The sequence below is a fragment of the Mastomys coucha genome, unplaced genomic scaffold (assembly GCF_008632895.1).
Source record: "Mastomys coucha isolate ucsf_1 unplaced genomic scaffold, UCSF_Mcou_1 pScaffold20, whole genome shotgun sequence".
NCBI lineage: Eukaryota > Metazoa > Chordata > Mammalia > Rodentia > Muridae > Mastomys > Mastomys coucha.
The window spans coordinates 140,142,360-140,158,943 of NW_022196903.1; the positions used below are offsets into that span (position 1 = coordinate 140,142,360).

The 16,584-nt window shown below is 47.0% G+C and overlaps 1 protein-coding gene across 1 annotated transcript in view; it reads right to left on the reverse strand.

Annotated features, from left to right (window-relative positions):
• Itpr2 (inositol 1,4,5-trisphosphate receptor type 2) overlaps positions 1-16,584 on the reverse strand; it is a 421,140-nt gene that overhangs the window by 36,510 nt on the left and 368,046 nt on the right. The window contains exon 55 of the mRNA XM_031383897.1: positions 3,410-3,570. Coding sequence (XP_031239757.1) covers positions 3,410-3,570 — 161 coding nt within the window. The remainder of the gene's footprint in view (positions 1-3,409; positions 3,571-16,584) is intronic.

Sequence of the window (16,584 nt, forward strand, 5' to 3'; positions counted from 1 at the left end):
CCCTCCCTCCTCCCCAGGTGTGCCTGGCCCTCCTCTTCCCCAGGTGTCTGGCTCTCTCCTCCCCCCCAGGTGTGTCAGGCCATCCTCCTCCCCAGGTATGCCTGGCCATCCTCCTCCCCAGGTGTGTCTGGCCCTCCTTCCTCCACAGTCCTCTCACAGTGTCACCTCACTCTCTCTCATTGCTAGATGCCATCTGTGGTTCTACCTTCTCTTTTTCCCATGAGCTTGCACCCCAGTGCCTGATGCTGTGCTGGGCCACATCATTCCCTCGGCAATAACCATCTTTGGATTTCTGTTACTTGTGAACCCACACTAAGATGCCAACATCTGTTGTTCAACTGGTTTTTCTGCCATCTCTCAGAACGTCCTACAAGTGAGCCACTAGTGAGCCACTGTCATGAACACAGTGAGACTAGGGAACCAAGGAAGCCCTGAGTGTATGACTGAGCTTGGTCAAATTTGATTGGACAATTAGACCACCAGGACTCTGACCCAAGGAGTAGATTAATACACTGGTGGACTTGCCATCTGAGTAGACTTTTGGAAGGTAAGGTCTCACGGGGAGGAGTAGGTTACTGGGGCATATCCCTAGGGTCTCCATCTTGCCTGGCCCCTTCCTGTTCCTGCTCCTCTCTGCTTCTTGTGGGCCAAGCTGTGGACAGCTCTGCTTTCTGTTGGCCATTAGGTGAGCAGCCCCCTGTGTGATACACCACTGCTGTGATTCTTTGATTTGCACTGGGCCTCAAATGCAGAGCCAGGTGGTCATGGACTGAACCCTTGGAACCATGAACAAAACAAATCTTTCAGTTCTAGATGATGGCTCAGTAGGCAAAGTGCTTGCTGTCTAGAAGCAAAAGGACTCAAGCTTGGATCCTTAGCATCCATGTAAAAGCCATGTGTGGTGGCACAGCATTTCCAGTGCTGGAGCGGGGAGGGTGGAGATGAGTGGGTGCTTGGAGCTCACTCAGCCAGTCTCACTGTGATGGTGAACTCCAGGGTCATAGTCACTTTTCTGTGGTTGTAATTAAGTCAGCATGACCAAGGCAAGTTATAGAAGAAAAGATTTATTGGGTTATGGAACCACAGGAGTCCATAGCTATTGGTGGGGGGCATGGCAGCAGGCAGGCAGCAGGCATGGTGCTGAGGCAGCAAGCAGGCATGGTGCCGGGGCAGCAGGCATGGTGCTGGAGCAGTAGCTGAGCACTCTCATATTGCTTCACAAAACAAGGCAGAGATAGCTAACTAGGAATGGCACCAGCTTTTGAAATCTCTAAGCCTACCCTCAGTGACAAGGCTCCCCCTACAAGGCCACACCTTCCAATTCTTCTCAGAACAGGTCCACCAACTGCAGACTGATAATCAAGCATATGAGCCTATGGGGCCATTCTGGTTCAAACCACTACATCTAGATTTGATGAAAGACTCTGTCTAAGAACAAATATAATGTAGAGAGTGACACAGATGCCTGGTATCAACTTCTGGTCTCTAAGCGTGCAGGCATGTGCACATACACCAACACACCTACAACCCCCTACCACATGTGAGTGCCCGGGCCAGTGCTCCCCCCAACCTCTCTTCCTTTGAGGCCTCTCAGGCATTTGTCACCTCTGAAGGTCTGAATGACTCACTTCCAGCCTCTATCCAAATGCTCCTTTCAGGAACTCACAGATCAAGCAGACAAACCCCTTCTGCAGAGTCCTGCCCTGTATATCACTCCTCTGGACACACAGACACAACACGTCTAGGACATACAGACAGAACAAGGCCTCCCTTGTATATTCATCACTCCCCGGGGCACACAGACATACACCTCCCATCGCCTTCCCACACTGGACATCACTCTGTGACTCTCAGCCCCTACAGATTCTCATCACATGACTGAGCAAACCTGGCACACTTACTTTCAATTGGTTGTTCCTCACAACCAAGCTCTGAGTTCTACTGAAGAGGGGTGTATCATTCTTGGCACTGTAATCTCTGAAATATTTCCACGCAAAAGACTTAACAGGAGCCAAATAAACACAAAGTAATTGAATTTCCTCAAATGTTGAAATAGCAGCCATGGGGTCACATCTGTAAGCTCTATGCCTCAGGTATGTTTTCTCCTAACAAGTGGATGGAAATGATTCCTACAAACACTATCCAGAATGTGTAACCGCATCCATGGGTGAGTGCCGAAGGGCACTGGTTACTTTTCTTCCATATTTAGACAAGGAAGAGGAAAGAGGGGTAAATGTGGGGACATAGACACAACACTAGTTCTGTCCATGTCAAAGGAAGAATGCAGAGGAGGTGACCACGATCAGAAGTCCAGAATGAAGAAGTAGGAAAGATGCTGAGCTAGAAATGCTCAGTTTATACACAGTCTTCTGGAGACACATGGCTACTGACAGGCAGGCAGGAACATCAGCACTGTGTCAACCTATTCTTTTACTAAGACAATACCCAGATGGATGGACAGATGGATGGATATATTGATGGATGGAAGTCATGTGTGTGGGGGGGGTATATACACATACTCATTCAGATAGATGGATAGAAGATGAATATATTGGTAGACATATAGATGATTGGTTGGTGGAGAGATAGATTGGATGGATGGATGGATGGATGGATTAGATGATTGAAGGATGGATAAATAGATGATAGATGGGTGGATGGTGGATGGATGGATGAACAGGATGTGACCAGTATCGTGTCTTTGTTTCTTTAAATAGGTGACCTGCTCCCTCAGGGTCCTAGAAACACTCTCCTTAACCACTTTCCTTATCCATCTCTCCTTAAGCTTCCTGCCTTTACCTCACTCTTTACCTCTCTCTCCCACACAGGTGCTGACTAAACACTACTCTCCCACACAGGTGCTGACTAAACGCTACTCTTAGGACTGAGCCCAAGGGCCAGTTAGATGCCAGAAGCCAGTGCTCTCCCACCAGCTCCGCTGACATTCCCAAACATGGCTTCTTGAATTATTAGTTCTGAAAACTCAGAGAATCTCTTGAAGCATGATTCTTCTGTTTGCAAGTGACAATGTCAAGGTTCTAGATTTGGGGCCTGAGAGATCTAGTGATGGGATCCGGTGATGGGATCCAGTGATGATTAAGAGTCTTGGGAGGCTTAGGGTCAGGGTTTAGAGGTCAGAGGTCATAGACATCAATGGGAAGTTCTTCATTACACAAATTACCACTGGAAGGATGCTATCTATGCACCAGGGACAGATTTGCTTAGATAAGAAGGATGACATCAACAATGTGGAAATTCTCCAGTGATTGACAGGAGTATTTAAAGGCTCACACAAAAGCTAGAGCTAGAACATTTCTTGCCTGAGAGGAGTGCAGAGGAGACAAAGGCCTCTGAGCTGTGATACGGTCACAGCTTGGGAATCGGGACTAGCCGAGGCAGCCTTACTCACCGTGATCATCTGAGCCACGTAGCTCTCAGGCCCCGTATATTCTGTAGGGTCCTTCACCTTCACCAGGACGATGAAATACAAGTAATGCCACATGTTGTGCTCTGATTTGATGTGCTCCTCAAAGGACACCGTCTTGTTATCAAACTTGTCCCTCTCCAGGCCTGCAGAGCACAGCAAACACTGTGTAGGTCATCTTTCTCTTAATCAGGACTTCTTAGCATAAAAATCAGACACAGCCATTATTGAAAATCAACAACAAACCTGTTTTCTGTGGGAAGCGTGCCACTTTAAAATGTTATCGTTGAAAGCAACAATATGCAAAAGCTCTAGATAAGAGAGGCTGCGATTTATAGACTTGTTTCCAATGAACATTTGTGTTCTCCCCCTGACCCCTGGGAATATGCAGTTCTATTACAGGCATGAGAGGGGCAAGTTATCTTAAATATAGTCATAGAAAAACCGTCCAACTCAACCTGAATGAAAGGACAGTGGAAATAGGCAGTAGCAATTGTTCAGAAAGAGCCATGCTGGGGTTGGGAGATGACTCAGGAGGTGAAAGCATTCACCACTCAAGCCAGGTGATCTGAGTTTGATTCCTGGATTCCATGAAAGCCCCAGTTCAGTAGAGTGATTCTGTAGCTAGCACACCTCCTGTGAGATGGGAAGCAGAGAAGGAGAACTGCCTGGAAGCTCACAGGCTTCAGAAACACCGAAGAGACCATGCCTCAAAACAAGGCAGAAGGCAGGAAGTGACTCCAAAGTTGTCTTCTGATTTTCACATGTAAGTACTCTGGCATGTGTATGTCTGTACTCACTCATGCACACACACAGGTATGCATACACAGGCACACACAAGGATTTCAAAAATAAAAAAAATAAAAAGAATACTGGCTCATCATTGGCAGAAAAACAAAACCAAACAGAAATCATTTCTAGGTAGGCCTTGGTTAAAGGGAAGCAGCTAAGCCATGCCTTCAGAGTCACTGCAACCAACAAGAGCCTTCCACCTGAGACAGCCATTGTCCTCTGGGCCCCTAGACCACCATACTTGGGGAAGTTGGGATGGGTGGCCACCTCAGTTCCCAGATGTTCTTGTTAGAGTCACTACTGCTATGCTGAAACACCATGACCAAAAGCTAGTTAGGGAGGAAAGAAAGGTGCCTCTGGCTTACACTTCCACACCGAAGCCCACTACTGAGGGAAGCCAAGGAAAGAACTTAAACAGGACGGAAACCTGGAGGCAGCCGCTGATACAGAAGCCATGGAGGAGCGCTGCTTACTGGCCTGCTCGGTCTGCTGTCTTAATAGAACCTAGGGCCACCAACCCACGGATGACCCCGCCCACAATGGGCTAGGCCCTTCCCAACAATCACTAATTAAGAAAATTCCCTACAGACTTGCCTACAACCCAATCTTACGGAGGCATTTTCTCAACTGAGGTTCCTTCCTTTCAGCGTGTGTCAAGTTGGCAGAAAACTAGCCAGCAGGATTGATCCCTTTGTCACCTTGACAAACTCATCACTGTAAGGTCATACAAACCTTTCTTGTTCATCCCCAAGATCACACATATAAAACTAATATAAACATCACAGTATAAAATGTTTCACAAAGTTAAAGGTCCCACAGCCTTACAAACTCAAATACCTTAAAATTCAATCTTTTTTAATAATTCAAAGTCTCTCAAGTGTGGGCAGGCTCCTTTTAAAAAAAAAAAAGCTAACTACATTCTTATTTTGAGAGGAAGAGCCAGAACAGTCACATCAGACCAAAGCCAAATCAAACTCCAACAGTATAAAAAACCCAGTGTCCAGCATCTGGGACTCATTCATGATTTTCTGGGCTCCTCTTAGGGACTTGGGTCACTTATCTGGCTCTGCCTTCTGCAGCACATACAATTGCCTTCTAAGCTTGGGCAGGCTCCAACCCACTGCTGCTGCTGTTCTTGGTGGTCATCCCATGGTACTAACATCTCCAAAATGCTAGGGTTTCTGCTGCAACTGGGCTTCACTTTCACCAATAGCTTCTCCTGGGCTCTCTTCATGGTATCAAGCCTCACCTCTCTGTATAACCCCTTAAATCCTGGGCCTTCAACTGCTACTGAGGCTGCACCTTCGCCAATGGCCTCTCACAGTGCTAAGCCTCAGCTGCTTTTCATGACCCCTCCATGACTTCAAAACTACCTGGGTGACTCTTACACCACCAACCTCGGCTGCCAAGACGAGGTACAACCTCGACCACCTCTGGAACACAGCTTCTGTGTGCTGAGACTCGTGAAAGCACTTCCCAGAAGAGCTCACCTGAGTGATGCCGGTCTCATCTCAATCACCGCTATTGTCTCAGCTCCAGCTAACCAGAACCACAGCATCTTAACTCAAATAACAAACAGCTGTGATAGTCATTGAACTCCCCCTCTGAAATGTCATGAGCCAGGCCTCCATCTTCTGCATTGAGTTCAACATTTTTGTCTTCCAAGCTCCTCCAGAGCATCCTACTGAGTTCTAAACACTCGATGGCTTTTGTAGACTACAGAGCTCCAAAGTTCTTCCACCGTCCTCCTTCAAACACATTAACGCTCTGCTTAGTAACCCCACTGCTGTGATAGAACACCATGACCAGCAAGCTAAGGAGGAAAGGGTTTACTTGGCTTCTACAGCATTGTCTGTCATTGAAGGAAGTCAGGGTAAGAACCTGGAGGCGGAAGCCATGAGAGGTGCTGCTCATTGGCTGGCTCAGGCTACTTTCTTAGAGAACCCAGGGCTGGCACCACCCACAATGAGTTGGGCCTTCCACATCAATCACTAATTAAGAAAATGTCCTGCAGGCTTGTCTACAGCCTCATCCTAGGGAGGCATTTTTTTTTTTTTAAGTTGAGGTTCCTTCCTCTCAGACTCTAACTTATGTCAAGTTGAGACAGAACTAGCCAGCATGCTGAGCCACATTTCCAGCTTCTGGCAGAATTGTGGGAAGGATCTGAGCAGTCAGAATATCTTCTTGAAGCTGAGAAGCTTATTAGAGAGAGTTAATGGGGACAAAGACAAACACCCATGAAAAACTGTGTCTAACTGGCGTGGGGACCAGATGTCGGGGTTGGGTTTGCCTTTGATGTTCAGACATTGGGGAAGGGACCAGCAAACTGAATTTTCAATCCGGGCTACTCCTTCTCTGAGTATGTTTCAAAAGCCACTCAAGTATGAAGTTACAAAAGAAATACATTTTAAGATATCTGTTTCCATTAATGAGTTGACTTTTTAAATTATTTTACTGGATCTTTTTAATGAAGATGGTATAAAATCCAGCTGTGCCTCCTTTCATTTGACCAATGCCATAGTGAGCTCCACCCCCTCGCCATCTGCAGCCTCCCTCTCTTTACTTAGTGGCCACTTCACTGTGTCCACACCATAAGCCTGGGAATCATCCTGAAATCTCTCTGCTCCTCACATGCCATACCCAGTGCACTCTGAAATACCTGCTTCTTCTTTCAACACGTATCCATGTCTATATTGAACACCTCCTCTGATGATCTTGTCCCTTATATGTGGATCATCTCACTGGCTGCCTGGACCTGCCTGTGTCTCCTGTGTTCTCCTCTCTCAGCACAGACTACAGAATGACTTGGAAAACCTGACCAAGGACGACTGTCCTTGGCTATGGATCTTGCAGCAGCCCTGCACAATAGCCTGTAAGAAGGCTTACAAAAGCATTAGGTAAAATATATGTCAGATAAGATATAGATGTATAGTTACAGCTGAATTCCATGTGAACATGGATGGTGTGATGATCATGCACACACGTGTTTGTGCGTGTGGGTGTGTGCACTAGTGCATGTGTGTGTGTCTTTCTCACTCTCTGACCTATTCACTTGAGACAGGTTCTCTTATCGAGGCTGGAAATAAACAGGCAGCTAGTGATCTCCAGAGATGCTCATGCCTCTATCCCCCATGAGGATGGAGTTAACAAGCCTGTGGCGGCTGAGCCAGGCTCTCATGCTTGAAACCTCACCCACTGAACTATCTCCAGAATTTCTGACTGATTAAAATTTGATTGGATTAAATGATACCTTTTGGGCATGTCTATGAGGCTATTTCCAGAGAGGGCTATAAGGGAAGACCTGCCCTGTATATTGGAGACAACATCCCACAGGCCAGGCACAAAGGACAGACAAGAGGGAAAAGGAGATAGCCAGTTGAGCATCAGAATTGTCTTCTTTCTGCTTCCTTATCTACCGAGAGGTGAGCCAGCATCCTCCCTCGGACACAGACAGGACACGGGCCGGGCCGTCTGCTTTCTGCATCCTTATCTACCAAGAGGTAAGCCAGCGTCCTCCCTCGGACACAGGCAGGACACAGGCAGGACACACGGGCCATGCAGTGAAGGTCTTGCCTGCAGTGAAGGTGTTTCTTCTGTATTTTCTGAACTATGAGCACAAATAAACTCCTTCACTACACAGGTCACGCCAGGTGCTCATTCCTAGAGACGAGAACATTAAACACAACGGAGAATTTAGTTTGCCTGTGTCTCGTGTAACATTTATGTGCTAACTCCCATGTGGCCTGGCCCATTGAGGCTCTGATCTTGCCTCCTTGCCACCCCGGCCCCTTGCTGGTTCCTAGGCAGCCATGCTGGCTTCTGCTATTCTACAGACAGACTCCTTCATCAAGGGCTGTGGCTAGTCAGTTGTCTGGCCATGGAACTCCTTCACTGCTGTGTTCTTGGCTATCTCATCCGTGAACATTTCTGCTGAACCCTCACTTACAGGAAACTTAGGGTGATGATGCTACTCCACCTTGGACACCTTGTCACTCTTCCTTCCTTTCATGTGTTGCTTATCACATCCCATCACACTGACAACAGCTGTGTTGAAGTTAAGTTGCGCTGGATCTCAGCTCCAAGGAAATAGAAGAAGCCATGACTGCTAAGGCCAGCACTGAAGGAAGGGAGGTGCTTACCAGAGATCTGCACTCACATTTACATTCATCAGTGTCTTACCAGAGATCTGGACTCACATTTACATTCATCAGTGTCTTACCAGAGATCTGCACTCACATTTACATTTATCAGTGTCTCACTGCTTAGCCCTGACTAGCTTGGGACTTGATGTGTAAGAAAGGCTGGCCTTAGTCATATGATCTTAATGTCCCTGTTTCTTGATTGTGAGGGTTGCAGGCACGTGCTACCAGGCCTGGCCTGGTATTTATTACTTACTATGTGTTTTCTGACTGCACATATCTGTCTCTGTTCTTTACAATGGCCTGAATAGTTTGCAGCAGTGTCTGACACATAGTTAACAACTAATAAAACAGAGACTGGATGAGTTAAGAGTGTTCAGTAGTAAAACCTTCTACTAACATTGAAAACAGATAAAGATAATCTGGACAGCGGTGTGGAGATACTTCAGCACCTTTATAAAACAGGCCATTTCTCCAAGATTCCACACAGCCACAGCACGACTCAGGAGACCACACCCAGGTGGGCATGAGAGACAAATGGAAATCTACGGACACAGAAAGTGATCCCAAGGGTATTCACCGCAGCACGTTCCCACTATCCAAAACTTGAAAAGACCCAAGTGCCATTGGTGATGAGCAGAAAGACAGAGTTTAGACATCTCATAGGATATATCCTGTTCAACAGGAAGGCTGGGATTGCTGACACATGGTATTGCACAGCATGATAGTTAATTTTGACTTTCAATCTGATTGAATTAATAAAAGGCTGGGGTGAGTAGAGAGATGGCTCAGTGGTTAAGAGTGTTCGTGGTTAAGAGGGGACCCAGATTCAGTTTCCAGCACCCACACAACTGCCTGTATCTCCAGTTCCAGTGGTTCTGATGCCCTCCTCTGACCCCTGAGGACTTTTGCTCTCATATAGACTATATATGCACATACATACACATAAGTCAATTTTTAAAAGGCTCAGGCATTAGTGAGATACACACAAGTGTGGGCCGTGGGGTTGTCTCCAGGGAGAGTTAGCTGAGGGGGGAGGAGCTACCCTAAGTGTGAATGGCACCACCCTAAGGGCTGGAGTCCTGGGAGGACAGATGATCACATCTGCCTTCTCTTCTCAGTCTACTGAGATGCAAGCAAGAAGACTTCCACAGCCACCCTGGACTCCTGGGAGATGGTGTCACTGCCACTGTCAACACCACTGCCACTGCCACGTCTTCCTGCCACAATGGTCTGTATGTCTCCTGGACCATGAGCCAAAGGAAGCCTCTCTTCCTGCAGAAGCAGATCAGATCAGTGATTGCAGAGAGCAGATCAGTGTTGCCCAGAGCGCAGGGTGACAGGAGGCTGCTGGGAACACGATGGATAAAGGCTGTGGAGTGCTATGGGAAGGGGCAGTAAAAATGTCCTAAAATGGATTGTGACGTTCTATACACAATTCTGAATATATTAAAGGCACTGAACTATAGACATCAAGTTCATGAGTATTAAGGTGTGTGAATTACATCTCAATGCAGCTATTAACAAAAGAAAGTATTAAAGTAAAATCCCCCAGAATTACATTCAAGCTTCTCCTGTTTGCAAAGTAATAAAATAATAATGTTAAAGTACTGATTCTATCATAGCTTAACCTACAGCATGGTAGGGGAAACAGGTAACTTGTGTCATGTACTGAAGCCGTAGGCCTGGCCAAGGGTGCATAAAGGAGGACAAGATAATAAATGGCTCCAAGGATTTTACAGACTCTCAGAAGGCGATTCAGCAGATGAGAAAGGGGTTAATGCTTGTAAAAGCCCCCAGAGTTTTATTGAGCACCTATTTCTGCTGACAACTACAAAGCCATCCAAATAGTTCAGCGTCTAATATGACGTTTATACCCATCAAGAAATAGATCCAGCATGGTTCAAGTTAACTCCTCCAGTTGGCAGAAGAATCAGCACTGAATCAAACTACTCCTGACTCTAAAGAGCTACATGGCAAAAGAGTCCCTGTGGGGAGGCTGAGATGAAGGCAGGTGGCCCAGTGTGCCAAGTCCCATTCCGCTGCTGAGGTGCTCAAAACAACAAATGGGGTGCACATAAAGAACCAGAGAGCTTTCAATTCAAAACTAAGGCATTTTCCCTTCTTGCTTCAGACTTGTGGGTGGACACAGCAGGTTAGGAATTATACTTGAAGCACGTCTCACGAAGAAATTAGGGGAGAGTAGAAGGGACGGATGGAAAGGGCAAGGAGCCAGGACAATGGAGGAGAATCGGGACAGGGTGTCATGTTGTCTTCATCCTCGCAGGTTCCTGCTCTCTGCAGTATGGCATCCAGTCCCAAGGGTAATCATAACAATGCTGATGGTTCCTGCATCATTGTCACCCAGGCTGGCCTTTGTTCCCAGGTTCAATTTCCATATCTACCTGCCTGGTAGAAAAATCCACTGCGGTAGCTGTGGGCTTGTCCAGCTTAGCTCAATGAAAGGTGGTTTCTTTGGCCCCTTTCCCATGGAGAGGCACTTGAAGCCATCCCCAGTATCCTGTGCTAACCACCGTGTGGACCTCTCTCTCTCTATCCTCTGGATCATCCATGTTCTGGGAGAACTCTGCCTCTGGCTGTACTGTCCTCTGCATTTCAGGGGCTTCTCCAAGACCCAGCCTCAGTCTTTGGCACCACCCACATCAACCAGATGGCCAATCCCCTGGGCCTGCAACCCTTTGCCATGAACATATGTCTATACAGGCGTATCCTTCACCTTTCTTGTCAGGTTGGACTTTGAATGCCACCTGCACAGAACCCAGACAACCACAGAAATCCAACTGAACTTGATAGAAGAACTGAATAAACAAAGGAGAGGTTGAAGAAGGGTTTAGAGTGAAAACCTGAGGGGCTGTGATATCTTCTTGGATTTGGGGGAAGCAGAGAAATCAATCATGGCTCTTATTCTCTATCACAATGTCCTGGGAGCATCCACCACAGTGTGATGATCTGTCTTTACCACAGGAAGCGGACTGTAATCCAGGCCTCTCCATTCTGTGTGTGTGTGTGTGTGTGTGTGTGTGTGTGTGTACAGATGCCCACAAGGGCAGAAGAGGGCATGAAAATCCCTGGAGCTGACATCATAGGTGCTTGTCAGCCTGTAATGGTTGGGATGAGTATATGACAGCCTGGATGCTGGGAACCAAAGTCTAGTGTGCAAGCTTAGTGTGTGCAAGCTTAGTGTGTGCAAGCTTAGTGTGTGCAAGCTTAGTGTGTGCAAGCTTGGTGTGTGCAAGCTTGGTGTATGCAAGCTTGGTGTGTGCAAGCTTAGTGTGTGCAAGCTTAGTGTGTGAAAGCTTAGTGTGTGAAAGCTTAGTGTGTGCTCTTCACTGCTGAGACATCTCTCTTGTCCCTAATTTACATTATTTTCCTTTGGTAAAAGAGATCAAACGAGATTTCACACATGGTAGCCCAAGTGCTCAACCATAGTTTCAACTTTTAAATAGAACACTACTATTACTCACTTAAAGATATTCTATTTGTTGGAATATAAAAACTTGGGAAGTGTAAATTACCAAATGACCCCTCAGTCTTTTGAATAAGTGTCAAGCTTCTGGAAAATCAATACAGACTTGGTTGATCTACTATCACCCAGAGCCTATTGACACATCATGTGTATCCCCAAAGGAACATCATGCCACTAAGACAATACCCTGCTTACTGAAGGTGAATCTACTTGGCCATACATCAGTCAGGATCCAGAGCTGAGGCAGAAGGAGAGGGAGAAGACAGGAGACCCTGGGATCGGGCTGGGTCCATGTGGCTGCCGGAGGCTGTGCCAGCTTCACAGTCTAGTAAACAGAAGTAGAGGACGAAGCCTGGAGAGTGCAGCGCTGGTGATGTGCACTTGGCAAAAGTAAATGTGTGCCGAGGAGTAGTGTGGAGAGAGGGTTCGAGAACTGAGTGGGGTCAGAGTGTGGGGAGAGGGTTCGGGAAGTGGGTGGGGACAGGGGTGTGGGGAGAGGGTTCAGGAAGTGGGTGGGGTCAGGGGTGGGGGACAGGCTGCTGGGAGTGGGGTGGGGTGGGGAGAGGCTGCTGGGAGTGGGGTAGAATGGGGATGGTGGCAAAATCCTCCCTAAGGAACTGGCATGAAGAACAGAACACCTCATGGAGCCAAAGATACAGATGAAGAGGATGTCCTTTGAGAGGCTGAAGGCTGCTGAGAAATGGCAAAGGAAAGCAATGCACAAACAATTCCCTTGGAGAAATGAAAACAGCCATACATTTCACACAGAGAAGAGAGAAATCAGAATGTGGGCTTTTCCCCCAAAAGGCCCGGGGTCTATTTCTCTCCCCGGATCGAAGGACCATACCTTCAGGTCCCCAACAACTTCTTTCTTTTCCCAACTCCTGAGGGGTGGCAGGACACTCAGGTTTTATCACCTGGACCCGACTTTCCCTTATCCAGTCTAGATAATGGACATGAGATTCTTCTTCAGGCTCAATTTCCTTCTAGCAACTCTATGCTCAGTGTTGGGCAATATGCTCTGTCTAAACCACCAAAGCATCCCACGTGACAAAACTGAAGGACGGCATTCTAGCCACACTACTGGCCTGCCTGCTCTGGCAGAGCTGGTCACAAATTACATGTCTAGATGTATATACATGTAATAGTGTACGTGTGTGTATGTGTGTGTTTGTATATATATATATATATATATATATATATATATATATATATGTATATGCGTGTGTATACGTATGTATACACACATGTATATATGAGAGAGCATGGGGAGGGAGGAAGAAGAAGAGGAAGAGGAACAGGAAGAGGGGGAAGAGGAGAAGGAGGAAGAGGAGGAAGAGGAGGAAGAGGAGAAGGAAGAAGAGGAAGGAGAGGAGGAGGAGGAGGAAGAGGGGGAAGAGGAGGAGGAGGGAGAGGAGGAAGGGGAGGAAGAGGAGGAAGAGGAGAAGGAAGAAGAGGAGGAAGAGGAGAAGGAAGAAGAGGAAGAAGAGGAGAAGGAGGAAGAGGAAGAAGAGGAGGAGGAAGAGGAGGAAGAGGAGGAGGAGGAAGAGAGAAGAAATCACCAGCCCAGAAGGCACAGAAACAATCCAACCTCAGATGCTTGCTTTCCTTCGCACTGAGTGGCAGAGGCAGGCTCTCTTTACAATGACTTTGTCAACATTTATGCCAGATGACTTGGGGAACTGTCAAAATGCACAGGACTCCTCAAGCACTTTTATCTCAGCTGTCAGGCACAGGTTTCTTGGTGCATAACACTAGGCTTGGGAGAACGTTCTTCACTTAGATTTGTGCCCTGATATACCCAGAGGCTCTGGGGTCCACCATGCATATCTCTGCAAGGCTTGGCTTGTCAATTCCATTTCTGGAAGTGTGGTCAATGCGGGCCAAAGCTCATGCCCACCAGTCAAACCTCCAGGCAGAACACCAAGGGGCTGCTCAGGAAATCACCACCAATTGATAGGAATCCAGGGTGCCAGAAGTGGCACACTGAGCCCTCTGCTGCGACAGGGCCAGCATCCATCTGTCCTGCTTGGCCAACCGTGCTGGGGCCAGAGTGCACACGATGGCTCCCAGGTGTCTTTGCCATCTCCTCCAGCTTCCTCGTACCTTTCTCAGCCACACTCTCCCTCCTGACTCTTAGTGGATGCTGGTCTTGCTTGTACTACACTCATTCCACTTCTGACCTGGAAGCTTTCCTTCATGCTCCAGGTCTTACTGTGGGATGGGGCTGCCTGCCTCTGTTAGCAGAGAAGCTATACTGGCTCACGCTAGGGTACACCCCTTAGATGTTCAGTCAATAGCTCTAGTCCAGTATTCTCCAGGTAAAATTTGGCTTACTCCTACCTCACTTCCCCCCACATACTCAGCCACTTGGCTACGCCCAGGCACCCAGCTATCTTTCTCTCCATTTCCACATCAGGATATAAAACTCTGGAGCAGGAGAGATGGCCCAGTGGTTACGAGCACTCCCTGTTCCTAATGCCTACACAGCGGCTCACAACTGCCCACAATTCTGGCCTCTGGATCAAATACATACATACAAGCTAAACAGTCTTATGCATACATAAAAATAAATACGTATTTTTAAAAAGATTTAAAAATTCTATCATGTAACTCGCTCTTGACGCTGCCTTCCACCCTAATGCTGCCACCATAAACTGAGTCTGACCTTTGTTATCTCTCATCTGGGCTGTGGTAGTGACCTCCTCCCTGCTTACTCTGCCCTCAGGACGATCCTTGATAAACGACTTGCCAGGGCTACACAGTGCTCTGAGACAAACCTCAGACCCTGTGCTTTCCCACCTACTATAAGACTAAGTCTACGTCACCTAAGCTGAAAGCCCTCCTCATGGAAGCTGAAGCTGAAGCTGAAGCTCACAGCAGCAGCACCAGAATCCTCAGCTGTATAAGAAAAGGCCCAGAGACTTGGGAAGTGGGCCTATCGAGAAGAGACTATCAGGCCTTGTGGTCCATAGCTTGCCTCCACTTCCAGCCGTTTGCTCCCTGAGCAGCCAATATGCGGACAAGAAGCCCCATGCAGTATTTGCTCACAGTGACACACAAGGTAAGTGAAGTGTCATGCTATGCTGATGTTGTCTCCATACTGACCCTGGTCCTGGCCACTCTGCTTCTACACATCTCAGCAGCTAACTAATTCCTGTTGTCTCTGACATCAGCTCGGTGTCATCTGCCTGAGAAACATGTTGGCTGTTACTGTTCTCTGCCCCAACCTGCAGAAGTGTCAGTCCTCCAGTTACTTCAGCAACCCAGAAACTTCATTATCACTTCCTTGACACAAGACAGCAGTGTGTGTGTGTGTGTGTGTCTGTGTGTCTGTGTGTACGCTTTAGCACAGAGCATAAATACTGAAATAGGTCATAGCTAATGTACACTTTTCCCTAGAGCACACATATTATTATACATTATTATACATTATTCCTAGGTACACTCCCAGCTAGAGGGATGATAAAAATGTTCAGAAGAGCCACTGAGGAGAATGGAACAATTGAGAAAATCTGAGGCAGGGGGAGAACAGGCTTTATTGAGGCCTAGTTTATGTTAGATAGTGTGACACTGTACTGAAGGCCAAAGGGCAGGAGAAAGGAGGGGCAAGTGTAACTGAGGAAGGCAGGTTCAGAGACAGGACCACAGGGGCAAGTGGAGCCAGAGGGCTGATGGGGAGAGAGAGAGGGGGAGGGTCTGAGAGGAGACCATAATGAAGAGAAAGTTGGTTCAGCCTGAGAGATGAGGATGGTCAGAAAAAAAAGGTATGTGTGCACTCATATGCAGAGTGTGTGTGTGTGTGTGTGTGTGTGTGCGCAGCCTGTGGGATGTGTATAGTGTGGATATGTGAGTTATTATGGTATATGGCATGTGTGTGTTCTATAGTATTTGTGTGTTCCATGATATGCATGTTATGTTATGTACATGTGTGTAGTGTAGGTGTCTGGGGTACTATGGTAGCTGTATGTGTATGTGTATTCTACAGTGTGTGTTCTGTGATATGCAGATATGTTATGTACATATGTGTAGTGTGCATGTGTGGGACACTATGGTAGATGTATGTGTATGCATGTGTATTCTACAGTGTTTGTGTGTTCTGTGATACACACGATATGTTTTGTACATATGTGCATCTGTAATAGTAGAAGAATGCCTAGTTTTACATCTAAAACAGTGATATCAATGAGTAGAATATTTGTATTGATAATCTAGCAAAATAAAAGTGACTCCATAATATACTCAACATGCTACTGTGATTAAAACCCCCTTTGCCCGTTGGTGGAGCCTCCCGGCACCTGGCAGCACGCTCTACAGTCAGAGGATTGTATAAATTGCAGAAATAATGACAGAAGCATTTGGGATGGTTCTTCCATCTATTTATGGAAGCAGAGAATGCCAGTCTCATGCGACGTTACGTAACCTGAATTGTATCCATCCTTCATAATACAATTTTCCCTAACACATGAAAAATGAAAATCATTGTTATTCCTCATCCAGCTGGACAGTTTGCCCACCCGTTATCTTGCACCTGGGGAACTCTTGTCATAGCACAGTGTGTGTGTGTGTGTGGGGTACCTACCACAGATGAAGCAGGTTGTCTTGTCATAGCACAGTGTGTGTGTGTGTGGGGGTACCTACCACAGATGAAGCAGGTTGTCTTGTCATAGCACAGTGTGTGTGTGTGGGGGGGTACCTACCACAGATGAAGCAGGTTGTCTTGTCATAGCACAGTGTGTGTG